The sequence below is a fragment of the Pongo abelii genome, chromosome 5 (genome assembly GCF_028885655.2).
Source record: "Pongo abelii isolate AG06213 chromosome 5, NHGRI_mPonAbe1-v2.0_pri, whole genome shotgun sequence".
In the NCBI taxonomy this organism is placed as follows: domain Eukaryota; kingdom Metazoa; phylum Chordata; class Mammalia; order Primates; family Hominidae; genus Pongo; species Pongo abelii.
The window spans coordinates 134,997,945-135,013,511 of NC_071990.2; the positions used below are offsets into that span (position 1 = coordinate 134,997,945).

The 15,567-nt window shown below is 38.5% G+C and overlaps 1 protein-coding gene across 10 annotated transcripts in view; it reads left to right on the forward strand.

Moving 5' to 3' along the window:
- The window catches only part of EYA4 (EYA transcriptional coactivator and phosphatase 4), a 275,190-nt gene that overhangs the window by 241,474 nt on the left and 18,149 nt on the right, over positions 1–15,567 (forward strand). For all 10 annotated transcript variants that reach the window (XM_054558174.2, XM_054558173.2, XM_054558175.2 and 7 more), the window contains one exon: positions 13,333–13,422. In XM_054558174.2, the coding sequence (XP_054414149.2) occupies positions 13,333–13,422 (90 nt within the window). The remainder of the gene's footprint in view (positions 1–13,332; positions 13,423–15,567) is intronic.

The following is a 15,567-nucleotide window of genomic DNA, read 5'->3' on the forward strand; positions in this document are numbered from 1 at the left end:
AAGCTTAAAGATTCCATCAAAAAACTATTAGAGCTGATAAAATCAGTAAAGTTGCAGGATACAGAATCAACATACAAAAATCAGAAGCATTTTTATATGTCAGCTGTGAACAATCTGAATAAGAAATAAAAAAGTAATGCTATTTATAATAGCTGCATATAAAATAAAATTCCTGGGAATTAACCAAAGAAGTGAAAGATCTCTACAATGAAAACTATAAAACATTAATGGCATTAATTGAAGAGGACACAAAAAAAATGGAAAGAGATTCCATGTTCATGGACTAGAAGAATCAATATTGTTAAAATGTCCATTTTACCTGAAGCAATCTATCAATTCAATGCAATCACTATCAAAATACTACTGACATTCTTCACAGAAAAAAACTATCCTAAAATTTATATGGAAACACAGAAGACCCAGAATAGCCAAAGCTACCCTGAGCAAAAGGAGTAAAACTGGAAAAATCACATTACCTGACTTCAAATTATAACACAAAGTGATAGTAACAAAAACAACATGGTACTGGCATAAAAACAGACATATAAAGCAATGAAAAGAATAGAGTACCTAGAAGCAAATTCATGCATTTACAGTGAAATCACTTTTTACAAAGATGCCAAGCACATACATTGGGGAGAAGACAGTCTCTTCAATAAATGATGCTGGGATAATGGAGATCCACGTGAAGAAGAATGAAACTAGACCCCTATCTCTTGCCATATACAAAAATCAAATCAAAATGGACTGAAGACTTAAATGTAAGATCTCAAACTATAAAACTACTACAATAAAACATTGGGGAAACTCTCCAGGACATTGGACTGGGGAAAGATTTCTTGAGCAGTACCCCACAAGCACAGGCAACCAAGCAAAAATGGATAAATGGGAGCCATCAAGTTAAAAAGCTTCTGCACAGCAAAGAGCACAGTCAACAAAGTGAAGAGATAATCCACAGAATAGGAGAAAATATTTGCAAACTCTCTATTATACAAGGGATTAATAAGCGGAACATATAAGGAGCTCAACTCAATAGGAAAATATTTAATTATCTGAATAAAAACCAGTCAAGAAATTTGAATAGATATTTCTCAGAAGACATACACATGGCAAACAGGTACATGAAAAGGTGTTCCCATCATTGATCATGAGAGAAACTCAAAACTACAATGAGATATCATCTTACAACACTTAAAATGGCTTATATCCAAAAGACAGGCAATGCCAATGAGGATGTACAGAAAAGGGAACCCTCATACACTGTTTGTGGGAATGTAAATTAGTACCACCACTATGGAGAACAGTTTGGAGGTTCCACAAAAAACAAAAATAGAACTACCATATGATCCAGCAATCTCATTGCTAGGTATATACCCGACAGAAAGGAAATCAGTATATCAAAGAGGTATTTGCACTCCTATGTTTATTTCAGCACTTTTCACAATAGCCAAGATTTGGAAGCTACCTAGGTGTCCATCAACAGATGAATGGTAAAGAAAATGTGGTACATATACACAATGGAGTATTTATTCAGCCATAAAAAATGAGATCCTGTCATTTTTAGCAACATGGATGGAACTGTACTATTCAGCCACAAAAAATGAGATCCTGTCATTTTTAGCAACATGGATGGAACTGGAGCTCTTTAAGTGGAATAAACCAGGCACAAGGTGACAAACTTTACATATTCTTATTTATTTGGAAGCTAAAAATTGAACTAATGGTGACAGAGCAGAACGATGGTTACTAGAGGTTGGGAAGGGTAGTTGTTGAGGGGTGCAGTTAGTGGGAATGGTTAATGGGTAAAAAATATAGTTAGACAGAATGAATAAGATCTAGTATTTGATAGCACATCAGGGTGACTGTAGTCAACAATAATTTATTGTACATTTAAAAATGACTAAGAGAGTCCAGGTACAGTAGCTCAGGCCTGTAATCCTAACACTTTGGGAGGTGAGGCAGGAGAATCACTTGAGGCCAGGAGTTGGAGATTAGCCTGGGCAACATAGTGAGACCCTGCCTCTACAAAAAAAAAAAAAAAAAAAAAAGTTTTTTTTTTTAAATTAGTTGGGCATGGTGGTGCATGCCCGTATTCTCAGCTACTCAGGAGGCTGACGTTGGAGGATCATTAGAGCTCAGAGGTCGAGGCTGCAGAGAGCCATGTTCACACCACTGCAGTCCAGCCCAGGTGTCAGAGTAAAAAATAAATAAAATTATAAAATAAATAAAAGAGTTTAATTGGATTGTTTGTAACACAACAAAATGATAAACACTTGAGGTGATGGATACCCCATTTACCCTAATGTGATTATTATGCATTGTATACCTGTATCAAAATATCTCATGATGCTGGGTGCGGTGGCTCACGCCTGTAATCCCAGCACTTTGGGGGGCCGAAGTGGGCAGATCACCTGAGGTCAGGAGTTCAAGACCAGCCTGGCCCAACATGGCAAAACCCCATCTCTGCTAAAAATACAAAAATTAGCCAGGTGTGGTGGTGGGCACCTGTAATCCCAGCTACTCAGGAGGCTTGAGGCAGGAGAATCGCCTGAACCCCAGAGGCAGAGGTTGCAGTGAGCTGAGATGGCTCCACTGCATTCCAGCCTGGGCAAAAAAAAAAAAAAAAATCTCATGTATCCCATGTGTATATACACCTATGTACCCACAAAAATAAAAAATAAATACTACAGAGATATATTTATTTATTTATAAATAAATATAAAGAAATATATTCATTTATTTATAAGAAGAGAGAGGTAGGCAAGGGCTGGACCAGGCAAGGACTCTTCATTATGGTAAGGTGTTTGGGTTTTTTCTGGTTGCAGGGGGAAGCTGTTGGGGAGTTTTAGGTTTATCATTGTCTGCTATGCAGAGAGTAGAATTTAGAGGAATAAGAGTGGACACAAGTTGACCACTTAGGAGACGCTATGCAGTAAGAATGGCCATGCCTTAGATAGGAACAGTGCTTCTGAAACTTGAGTGTGTGTCACAGTAACCTGCAGGGCCTGTTAAGCACAGATTGCTGGGTTACAACCCAGAGTTTCTGAGGCAGAAGGTTTGGAGTGGGACCATAGGTTTTGCATTTGGAACAAATTTCCAGATAAAGCTGATGATCCTGGGCTGCATTTTGAGAACCACTAGAGTGGAGTATTTCCCAGACTTTTTTTCCTTGAGCAAACTAATGAACATGTTAATTAATAGTCTTTGAGGAAAGGCCATGGTCAAATAGATTTAGGGAATGCTTACATTTTATAGCCATTCAATGCATGTTATCATATTAAAGGTCATGAGATGTTTAAAAGAATCCTCTATAACTAGGTTTAATCCCTCAGTTCCCTAATGTCATCAGTAATAACCTTGAGGACTGACTGAAATAAGGCCATTCTGATGATTAGTTAAGTCAGGACTTTGCATTGCTAATAACAAAAGAAGTGACCAGAACCATTATTTCTGGGAGGCGGGAAAAGACCTTTATAGTGTTAAGATTGTCTAAGCTTGAAATTATTATGGGTCCTTAAAATTATTATGGGTCCTTAATTATTTTCATTTCTTAGATCAGTCTTATTGCCACAATATGCATTTTAGAGTGTAACATTTTCGTATAGCATAGTGATTTTTTTGATTATTTTAGCCAGAGATTCCTCTACACACATATGACCGAAAGCATCACTGTATAGAACATCTAAGGGCAGAACTGCTCTAGGTAAAATGTACAGATGGGGGACTGGAGAGCTCTCATTTCCCCTACATGACCACCCTTCCCCGTCATTCTTGGTCACCATGAAAGGTGTTCCTGAATCCTGGAACTTGCTCAGAATACAGCCTGGAAGGCAGTCGACTAGCTGAATGAGCACTGAGCTAAAAGTCAGGACCTCCTGTGCCTGGCTGTGCCTAAGGGCAAACTGTTTGACCTCTGAGCCTGTTTCATCTGAAAATGGTTATAATTTATTCCTTCCAGGGGTTACGGGGTGGCTTAAATGAGATAATGTACATATATAAAAATGACACTACACAGTGAAAACTATCATCTACCTCCTAGGTTAGAGAAAGTTCATAAAAATATACCTTCTTTCTCCAAAATGAGAAATAACTAAAGGCAGGTGTTTTCAGACCTGCAAGGTCAATGTTTACTCCTGCAGCATGTGAAGTGGCACTGCAGTGGCCTCAAGTATAGCGAGCTGGGAGCTGCACTATGAAGACCAGAGATGTCAATCATATCCTGAAATTACCATACCTACCTACATATCTACCTGTCTTTCTTCCTCTCCCCCCACCCATAATTAGTGGGCAATACTGAGTGTCATTTTTGACTGGTTACTGTGCGCCTGGCCCTTGGCTGAGTGTCCTGTGAAATGCATTCTCTCATTAGCTTTTCCCATCACCCTGTGTGATTGGTACTACCATATGTAGCTCGTAAGTGGCAAGGTCAGTGAAATCCATATCTCTTTGGCAGGTTCTTAATCTCTATATTCTTTTGGTCTCATGTTCTTTCCCCACAACCTATAAAAATAAAATGTGTGGATCACAATAACGTAGGCATGACCTTTTACCCATAAATTGTCCTAACTTTTGTGTTTTAATTAAAAAAAAACTTTTGGAAAATTCTATTTCCATTTATAAATTAAATAATGTGAATTTCCAAAGCATCTTCCTAATGGGTTATCCCTTTTTGACCCTGTTCAATTGTCGACACTGTCTTTTCCAAGCAGAACTATTCCTGGACATTTCTGATGATGGTGAATGAGGAACCTTACTATCTGAGCCCTGCTGCTATGAGGCTGGTGATGGGTTTTGCAGCTGAGCACCAATTGCAATGTACAGTTTCTGTGCTGCAAAACTCTAGAATAGGAGCTTGTAAATTTGACAGGATGTAGTCCAGGAACCATCCATCATGTTAATTTCTATTCCCTGATTGTGTACATCATTTTACCTGATAACTTGCAGTGATTCCTTTTGTTTTCAGGGGAGGGTGAAGAAAGCTATATAAATTGTGCTTTAGGGATTTGGTTTATCTTGGATCATTAATGTATCATGTGCTATGAAGCTATGATACTCTAAAGTTATTCCACAGTAAGGACACAGAGGAAATAGCCCAATTCAGGGAGAAAAAAGTGAGGGAACTGAAGGAAAAGTGAATGGTTGCCTGATAATGTGAAACTCAGATTCAGGTTCCCCAAACTGCTTATTTTAGACAACATCTCATATTAACAGCAGTGCTGGTGAAATAATATGTTCGTCAGAATTAATCAATTGATTGCTTGTATATTGAACAGTCTACACACATTTGTGCAGAAAAATACTTCTAACATAGCATTTGGCTGGATTTTAAATGATAGGCTAGTCATGAAGATAAATGCTGATGTTTGTGCATTTGAACTAAAGAAAACCAACATGGTTTAATAGAAAGTAATAGAATTAATCAAGTGTTAGAACCATGGATCTGAGGCAATCCTAATGGCAGTGCTAACAAACACCATATGCTTAGAGGGCTCTGGCTTTGGAGGGAGAATGACCCCGAGTTCAAATTCTACCTCTCCCTCCTAGTACCCATGTGACCTTGAGTAGTTTATTTAGCATTTATGAGCCTCAGTTGTCTTGTATATAAAATGAAGAGAATAATAAAAGTAGTAATTTGATTCTGAGGGTTAAATGAGTTAATGCATTAAAACTCACCACAGAATAAACATTCAGTAAGCATAACCTATTTATTTAGTTTCAAGGAAATCTGGAATACAGGAAACTGAATTTTTCTAAGGAAATTTGCATTTTATATTTGTATCTGTTATTTTACCTCATAATATGAGTCAGTCAGTGTTGCAGAGAAGTAGCACTATGCCAGGGTGATGAGAGAGTGGTTTTGGTATACATTATATAAAAGGAATGATTACAGAATTTACAAGCCTCAAAAAATGCATAATGTTTTTACTGGTAGCTTATAGTAAGTTTGATTGTGTGTGCATGTGTATGTATATAGTGTGTACATAAATATCATACATATGCATGTGAAAATAAAGCCAAATCAGACAGTGACATATCTCAAACTCTTCCCTAGGGAATTGGGGAATCATTGCTACCTATTGTCTCCCCTTTCAGAGCTTTGTGTTGAGTATATGTTTATTTTGAGAATTTCTTTTAAAAATTAAATGGAATGGCTCTGCGTGATCTCATAAATAGCCAAATATATTACTAACTTTTATTTAAGCCCATCTTTACCAAGTAATTGCTGGAATTATGTTAGAAAAGAGGAAAGATCTTGAAAGGACATCACATTGATTAACTTGAAGCTAATATACCAGAGAGATAATGGTAACTAATCTCTTAAAAACACATAGAGCAGCCTTCCGTAACCTGCCCTGAAGTTTTCAGTTCCTTTGATCTCAGTTGATGATCATTTAATCTCATATCTTGAGAAGGTGGGGGATTAGAACATTAACTTACCTTAAGTATTCTTTAATCATCATCAACCCTCTCCTAGGCATTTCCTCCTATAGCTGTCTCCTAACGTGTCAATCACCTTTCTCCCGGAGTCCTGAGGAGCCTCGTGAGGTGTGTGTATTTGCCACCTCTGTTCTGCCACTTTTCTCTGGTCCCTGTGCTTTCTAGCCCATCCTCCCACAGTCATTCTCACCAACATAGTATTTTTCTTTCCATCCAAGTACCATGTTACACTGTTGCCATGTAATTCCCCCCTTGAAGTACATTTATTCTGTTATTAGTTTAATACATTTGGATTCCCTTCTGATTGAAACTGTAGAAGCCTCTAGTGGTAAGTTGTGTGATGATCCCCTTCATCACACAATTTAAGCTTGACAACATTAACTACTGTTCAACTGCAAATATGTTGCTTACACTGAACACTTGAATTGTGAGCAAAATCTTTTAATTCAAAATGTGCTAGCTTTTTACCTTTACCAGCTCCCCTGCAGGTAATTGGCTACATCACTAAGAAAAAGACACCATCAGACATTTGGTCCTTGAAGTTAAGTCCACAGAATGATCTTTATGGAGGTGAAGGGTGGAAAAGGCACTCTTCCTCATAAGCAACTCTAGAGAAGTCTAGTTCCCGAGAAATTATACTAAGCCACAGTTCTACTGAGTGATCACACTGGCTCAAGTCCAACCGTCCTGTGGAAGCACCCCAGAGGCTTAACTCTTGGAAAGCCAGAAGGTCATGCCAGCTCTGATTTTTCTTAACTATCCCAGTCTCTCATTATAATAGCTTGTAGACTAGTATTTATTCAAAAGTAACATGTATATGAATCACCTGATAATCTTGTTAAACTACCTGGCAAACTAGATCTGGGGAAGGGTCTACAAGTGTACATTTCTAACAATTCCCAGATGATGCCAGTGGTGCTGGTCTGTGAACCACACTTTGAGTAGCAAGATTGTCATCTGCTGACTCTCAATCTCGTTTGTACATTGGACTCATTGCAGAGCTTTAGCATGACTGATGCGTGGACCCACCTCAGATAATCCGATTTAGTTGGTATGGGGTGTGACCCGAGCAACAGGCATTGTGAAAGCTCCACAGGTGTTTCCCATGCATGGTGGAGTCTGAGAACCCCTGTCTTAGATGCCATCCTCCCAGCTTGGAGTCCTCCTTATGTACCACTATAACCCCACTTTTCCATAATGCCTCTCTATCCTTTCCCCATTATTTCTCCATCAGAAAACCGCACTGACTGCCTGTGCCTCAGCAGCTGAATGTGGCCACAAATCTCAAGTGGGTGCAAGCGCTCTTGGGGTCATGAACTCTTCCTATTGCAGGTTTTGAAGAGCTGAAGGGAGAGCAAGCGTATCTCTCCCAATTCTGTACAAACCTCCCCAATTACTAGGGGGAAAAAGCAAACAAATGAATTATGTCATCTTTGCACCACCAAATCCGTGCCCCCTACATCTGTAGCCATAGATGTCTCTTGCACCTCTCTTGCACCCTGGTTCCGTGCTCCCTCACCTACCCAAAGAATCGACTCCTGAAAGGACTTCTTTCGCTAAGCCACCAGTTTCTCACTCGCCTAGATTCTTCCCATCACCATCGTATCTGCTGTCACATTCCTGTCATTAGAAGAGCTTCTTGAGCCCATTTTCCCCTCTGGTGACTGCTCTCTTTCTCTGCTCTTTCCAGCTTTGCCATAACATGACACTTGCCCAGTCTGAGGAGCCACCTTGTTGCCAAATCAAGTGTTCCTTCTTGGCTTATCTTGCTGGGGCCTCTCACGTACATTCAGTGGAGCACTCTTGCATTCTTAAAATCCTTGTTTCCTTTCCCTTCCCTGGTCAGGGTCCCTCTTCTCATACACAGACTCCTCACCTCTGGGCTCTGTGTATGTTCGCTACCATCGCACCTGTTCATACTTAGCTCCCTCACCTTTGTCAGGCCTCTGTTTCTCTCTCTGCCGTTGCCTCCTGAAAGGGGGCTTCTCTGAATTTGCTTTAAATTAGCCCTCTCCACTCATCCTCATCACTTCTGTATCCGCTTGTCCTGGTTTTTCTTTCATAGCTTTATCACCACCTGAAATGCTTATATTCCCTTGTTTCTTGTCTGTTTATCAGATAGCTCATCCAGTAATAATATAAACCACATAAAGGTACGGGCTTTGCTTTTTTGGTTATCTGCTCTCTGCTTGGAATTTGAACATGTCTAATACATAATTAGTCACTCAATAAATATGCGATGAATAAATGAATGTTCCTGAAACCATTTTCCAGTTCCTCCTAAGAATTTGTAAGCCCACTACCTATCCATCATAGACAAGTATCACAATTGTAAAATTTCCCTTCTGATTTGTGACTGAATTTCATTTTATCTCTTATGATTTAAAGAGTATATGTATTCTAAAAAATCCAGTAACTTTTTCCACCTTGGTTCATGGAGCTGGTCTGCCTTCTTTCTTCCGTGATGAACTTGCATATCTTCTATCTTTGTGTGCACATGTCTACACATATGCTACGGGTCCCAAAAGAAAAACTGTTTCAAGAGGTTGATGTCTTTAAAAAAAAAATCCTTAGTTTCTTTAAAAATACATAATTGCTGCCTCTCCAGAGATATTTTTATAGTGCGTCCCAGCTGATGGCCCAATGCAGGGCAGAGGCCCATAGACAGACAGTCTGGCTCCAATTTATGCTCTGTGTTCACATGGCTAATAGGCGTTAGTATTTTGATTTAGAGAACTGCTGTACTGGATCCTGCCTTGGTTATACACTGGCAACATCTGGCTTAGAACCACACATTTAAAGGCCAAGAGCTATTTATTTTCTTCATCTTCCTCTTCTCTCTCTCTCTCTCACACTCTCTCTCTGTCTGTATTCAGTAAAATGTCTGGGGAATAGTTTCAGCATTTTGATAGAGCAGTACACAACAGACTAAATTGGCAGTAATTCAATTTGCCTCCTATTAAACTCTGTTGTAGACACTTTGAACCTTTTGGAACTGTTATAATATGTATAATATATATCAGAACTTCAACAAAACTCTGTTAGTGCCTTTATTATCCCACTTTTTTCCTCTATCCAAGATTTTGCTATCACCTCATTTTAGACCCTAAACTCAACACTCACCACACTTAAATGCAAATAAAAAAAAAAGCAACTCTTGATTCATAAGGTGCCCATAATTCTACAAACATCTAATGAAAATGAGCAAACATCTCTGTATAAAACTTGGGTTCAATCCAGAAGTATGTTTCATTCTCAAATGCCTGATAAAACAGTGGAATTGCAGGTGCTGGCAGCTCCCTCACAGCAGTTTGGCAAGATGGAGGGTGCCCAGCGTTGCTAAGGCTACACCCACCAAATGTCCAGTCATCTTTCTGGGATTCTTGGATCTGTGAGTCCTTTAGCTGGAAAAATGCAGTGCTGTAATCTGCTCACTTAGAATTAGCTGTCCCAGTGACTTAGTAAGCTGGAAAAAAACAAAATTAAAATTAGATATTTGAAAGTAAGCCCGCCCCAGACATTCTCTTAGAAACAAGATCACCACCTCTTACAGGCATGGTTTTCCTTGGCTGATGGCATGACTATCCCTGGTCCATCTGTGCCAAGACTTTGGCATGGCTGACGAAACATCTCTCTTTCAATAGGCCTTGCTCTCTGGAAACCTTAATAAAATACAGCTAGTTCACACTCCAGCAAACCACAAACCTAAACTTTCCCAGTTACAAATGATATTTTGCCAAAATGCTTACTAAGTCCTGGCTCTCACAGAGTATGTGATGTGGAATCTCCACAGCTTGAAAAACAAATGACCAGCCCTCCCAGTGCCGTGGGGTTGCATTCCAGTGGAGTGCTCAACTACAGTTTTTATCATACCACATGCCATGCTTGCTTGCTAGCAGATTCTTGCATTTTGCTTTTTTTAAAAAATTATGCTTGTTTGCATGCTTATCAGATGTACAAAATGCATTCTTCATGGATTTTCCTATCACTGTTTGGGTAGCACAGAGTTACGTACTTCAGAAGCATGGAATTGATCAAAGTAACAATCAAAAGGAACAGTATGTTTTCTTCCATCCCCATAAATCTGATCTGTAAATGCAAAGAATGTGAAGAATGAACATAAGAAATTCAGTAATTGTATTTAAAACTTAAAAAGAAAAATTGGCAAATCATAGGATAAGAGCCTAACCAACCTGGTCTCCAGAAGGAAAACCTTTTAAATCAGATATTTCTGAAATGTATATCTTTAGGGCAGTAATCATCAGAAACATAACAGAGTAGTGTGGAGCTCAGTTTTATTGTCTGGCATCAGTGAACATTCCTCAAAAGCACACAGCGTCACTAATGGAATTATATGTTTTCATGCTATAATTACATTTGATTTTTCCTGATATTTCTGTAGACTTTGTTCATGGTTCCATGACTAGGCAGAATAGTTTCATAGAATGTCCTCAGCCTATTTAATGCCTAGTTCCCCCAACCCTGCCAAAAAGACAGAGACTAGTAATAGGAATTTTTCAACCAAAAAAGACAAAATGTATTTTTTTTTAATTTACACAACCTTTAGAGATTTTATTTCAACAAAAACATGATCAACAAAAATGAAGAAAAAAGAAGATTTTACACTTGAAGGAAACAGAGCAAGGGGCCCTTCTGAGCTCTGAAACCCCTTGAGACACAAACTGGCACTTCCTAATATTTTTTTCTCCTTTGAGATACTGTTTCACTCTGTCACCCAAGCTGGAGTACAGTGGCATGATCTTGGCTCACTGCAACCTCCACCTCCCAGGTTCAAGGGATTCTCGTGCCTCAGCATCCTGAGTAGCTGGGATTACAGGCACACACCACTGTGTCCAGCTAATTTTTGTATTTTTAGTAGAAACAGGGTTTTACCATGTTGGCCAGGCTGGTCTCGAACTCCTGACCTCAAATGGTCTGCCTGCCTCAGCATCCCAAAGTGCTGGGAACACAGGCGTGAGCCACCATGCCTGGCCTACTTATTAATAATTTTATTCTTGTTTTGAATGAATGTTTGTTGGCTAAAACAGAACCGATTTGATCTTTGGGTATATAGTCCCAAATGGTTCTGTCACCTGAAGACGGATGAATCCGGCAGCACAGTCAAGCTACTGGATGACAAAATACCAGGAGGCCATCAGGTATGTGAAGAGTCAGCATCCATTCCCGAGAAATGAGAATCTCTGCCTAGGAAATCCACATAAATCTCTAAATGAGAAGATGTAAACAATTAGAAAATTATGTTGAAATCCAGCATATTATTATCTTGTCTCTATCTTCACTCACATCGTCTTAGTTTAGCTCTCGTACCCCAGTGACCCCTTAGCACTCAATGCCTTTTTCTTAGCATTTAATTCCTATTCTCCAGGTTTTCATGGCTACAGAACACAGGATGACATCTCAAATATGTTTACACTTTAGGGCTTCCCCCTCAAAACATGATGAAAGGAAATATAGGAATAAAGTGGGTTATCATAGTGGAGGTGTGCAATGAAGAGTGGTTTCTCCTTGCAAATGGAATCAGTTCAGGGTGTAGATGAATCCTGCTTGGCCTGACCTGGGTTGCATGTTCTTATCATAAATTGAGTAAAGTTTGCATTACATTTCCCCAAGTTGAGATACATTTCTTGAAATGCCAACTATTAGAACGTTGAAAACACAATTTCGGCTCTCTCTTCTCAAATCCCTGCAGTCTGGCTCCTGGCCCAGCCACTCAACCCAAATCACCCTCTGAGGTCTTCCAAAATAACTTCCCAGCCAAAACCAATAGTATCCTTCTAGACTTGTCAGCTTTATTCAAAACCTTATTCTTCTCCCTGCTAACACCCATCTGGTCTCAAATTTTAAGGGTTTGCCCCTTCCAGGTTTTTTCTTTCCCTTATCTTCGGAGTTTGCACCTATGAGCAGTTCTTCTTTAGACATCATTCCAACTTTGATAATTTTAAACACAATGTTTGAGCATGAATTACTTCCCTATTCCGATCCCTATCCCCAAATGCTCCTTTCTTTTTAGTCTTATATCTCTTGATGCTAGGCCTTCAGCTGCAGTTAATTATGGTAAAGTAACAACTCTGGTCTTGATTCTCAACTCCTTGCTGCTGTTTAATATCTTGGTTTCTGTAAACAAAAATTGAGTCATTTTAACTCTTTACTGACCCCCATCACTTTCATTAACTTCCCAAAGCATATATTTTTTACCTGGATTACACTTAGAGAGCTAATGTTCTTTCAGCTATTCTCACCCCTCCCTTCTTCAACCTTAGTCAAATGCAGGTTAGACCAAACTCTACACATGTTTGGATAGGGAGATTCCTCTTACCTTGTTGATAAAAATGCAATTAATAATTAAGTGATGGTCGCACCATCCTCTGCCAGCTCTTCCTGTTTCACCTCCAGATAACATTCTCTACTCAAGTCCTATAAATACCCAGTTGACCTATTTTTCTCTATCTTTTAATTCTCATTATTTGTCATTATTCTTAAAAAGGCATCCTTTCTTTTTAGTAAGTTTGCTCCATTCTTCAGCACCCCAACCAAATACCTTTCTCCAGAATACTTTCCATAGATGATATGTAAACTGGGTCATATGAACTAGCTGATTCCCTTCCTCCTTCTCTCCTGAACATACAGCTTTATGTGAAAATGTAGGCTGAGTCATCATTATATATGTTTGAATTCCCAGGTGTGTCTGTGCATTTGGTATGTCTGAACCTTCTGGAAAGTCACCTTTTTGGATAACTGAGAAATCTTTTGAATCTTCAGTAAAAACCCATGCAGTCTCCTCCCTCTTCCACCACAGCAATATATGCTTAAAATATTTTTAATAATAAGTGCTTACTGAAATTTTACCTCATTATGTGTACATTTTCTTTACAGGATCCCCCCATGGCTGTAACCCTTGGACTCCGCATGGAAGAAATGATTTTTAATCTTGCTGATACTCATTTGTTTTTTAATGATTTAGAGGTAAGAATTTTACAAGGTACAAATAGTTGTATCCAACACCAGACCTCTTAGATGGTTTCTGTATCTGCAGATAACCTCGAGAAAACAGAAGGATAAAAATTCAGCTCAAGAGAAGCATAAAGTTCTTGTCAAGAGGAAAAATTTTATATACAAATATAAGCAGAAAGTTAATTTGTGTTCATGAATAATACATATGTAGAACAAACATGTCTCCGAAGAGGAGATTGTTGGCTTTGCTATCCTTACTGTCCATAGCTGTACATGACTCTTGGTTCTTTTAGTGTTTCAGCTACAACAGGCTTGGCACCTTTGGAATCAGCATTAGCTCTTCCAGATTATTAACCCGGAACCTATCTAGGTTAATCACTAAACGATATTCACAGACACTATTCATGGTGATAGCATGGATCAATTAATTTTGTGGATAATCTGAAACTTAACTTTAGCTAACATTATCATTCCTCGTTTCTTTCCCTTCTGGATAAAACAGTGCTAGAACTATTTAAGCACATTTGATGCATTTAAATGCATTTATTTTCTCATTTTAAAAATTATGTTTCTATTTTCAACCTCAAATGGCAAGACAGTGTCTAAATGGCAAATAAGAGGAGTAGAAAATAAAAACAACAGCAAAATGAAACGACCCAAGGAAAAATAGCCTCAGAGTAGTTGAATGTGTACTGCAATAAGGTATGCCATCTGTGTGCTAATGACCTAGGTTATTAGACATTCAGATAATAGAATTCGAAATAACTAAGTAGTTCAGGTTCTTGGCAGAAGTACTTCTCAGTCAAGCGTAACTATGCTGAAATAGAGATTTCTCTTTCATTTTTTTTCAGATGGCATGTTTAAATTTATTTTTTATCTCATAGTTTCATAATTAAAGTTTTTATCTATAGTCATATTATGAATTGAGAGGGAGATTACTACTGCTGAACCCCTACCTTTTTCTAGATATTTTATGTTGGACTTTCCATTAATTACTTAACAATGTATTGAAGTAAATGTGTTTATCACATTATTTATGCAAGGGAGAAAGTGTATGGTCCACAACATACAAATCACATCCAAAGTTACCTGCTATCTAAATGGTAGAACTGGAATTTGAAGCAGATTTGCCTGATTCCAGAGCACATACTTCTGACCCATCCTTTGCTGAAAATTTTACAAGTGTGTGAGAAGGAAAAGCCAAGTTATTGAGTTACTTAAATAACTTTTTTTTTTAATACTTTAAGTTCTGGGATACATGTGCAGAACGTGCAGGTTTGTTACATAGGTATACACATGCCGTGGTGGTTTGCTGCACCCATCAACCCATCATCTACATTAGGTATTTCTCCTAATGTTATCCCTCTCCTAGCCCTCCACCCCATCACAGGCCCCAGTGTGTGGTGTTCACCTCCCTGTGTCCATGTGTTCTCATTATTCAACTCCCACTTATGAGTGAGAACATGCAGTGTTTGGTTTTCTGTTCTTATGTTAGTTTGCTGAGAATGACGATTTCCAGCTTCATACATGTCCCTGCAAAGGACATGAACTCATCATTTTTATGGCTGCATAGTATTCCATGGTGTATATGTGCCACATTTTCTTTATCTAGTCTATCATTGGTGGGCATTTGGGTTGGTTCCAAGTCTTTGCTATTGAACATTGCTGCAGTAAACATACATGTGCATGTGTCTTTATAGTAGAATGATTTATAATCCTTTGGGTATATACCCAGTAGTGGAATTGCTGGCTCAAATGGTATTTCTAGTTCTAGATCCTTGAGGAGTTGCCACACTGTCTTCCACAATGGTTGAACTAATTTACACTCCCACCAACACACCAGTTAGAAAGATTTTTTTTTAAATGACAAGGTCTTAAATCCAGTTTGAGTTATATTTGAGACATGAGAGTAAAAATGAGTGGTTCAGTACATTCCATAAATGTGTGTGCTGAAATCTGTGTAGTAGCATTTTGCTGTTGTTGTTTTTCTCTACAGTGAGTCATGTTTTTACTGAATAATACAGTTACTGTCTGTTTAAAGAAGCATTCTTTTTTTTCTACAGTGGACAGTATGAAAGCTCATATTAGTTTTAGATAACAAATAATAATCACCTCTCTAAAACCTAATTTAAATTGATCCTGCTACTTATGAATACA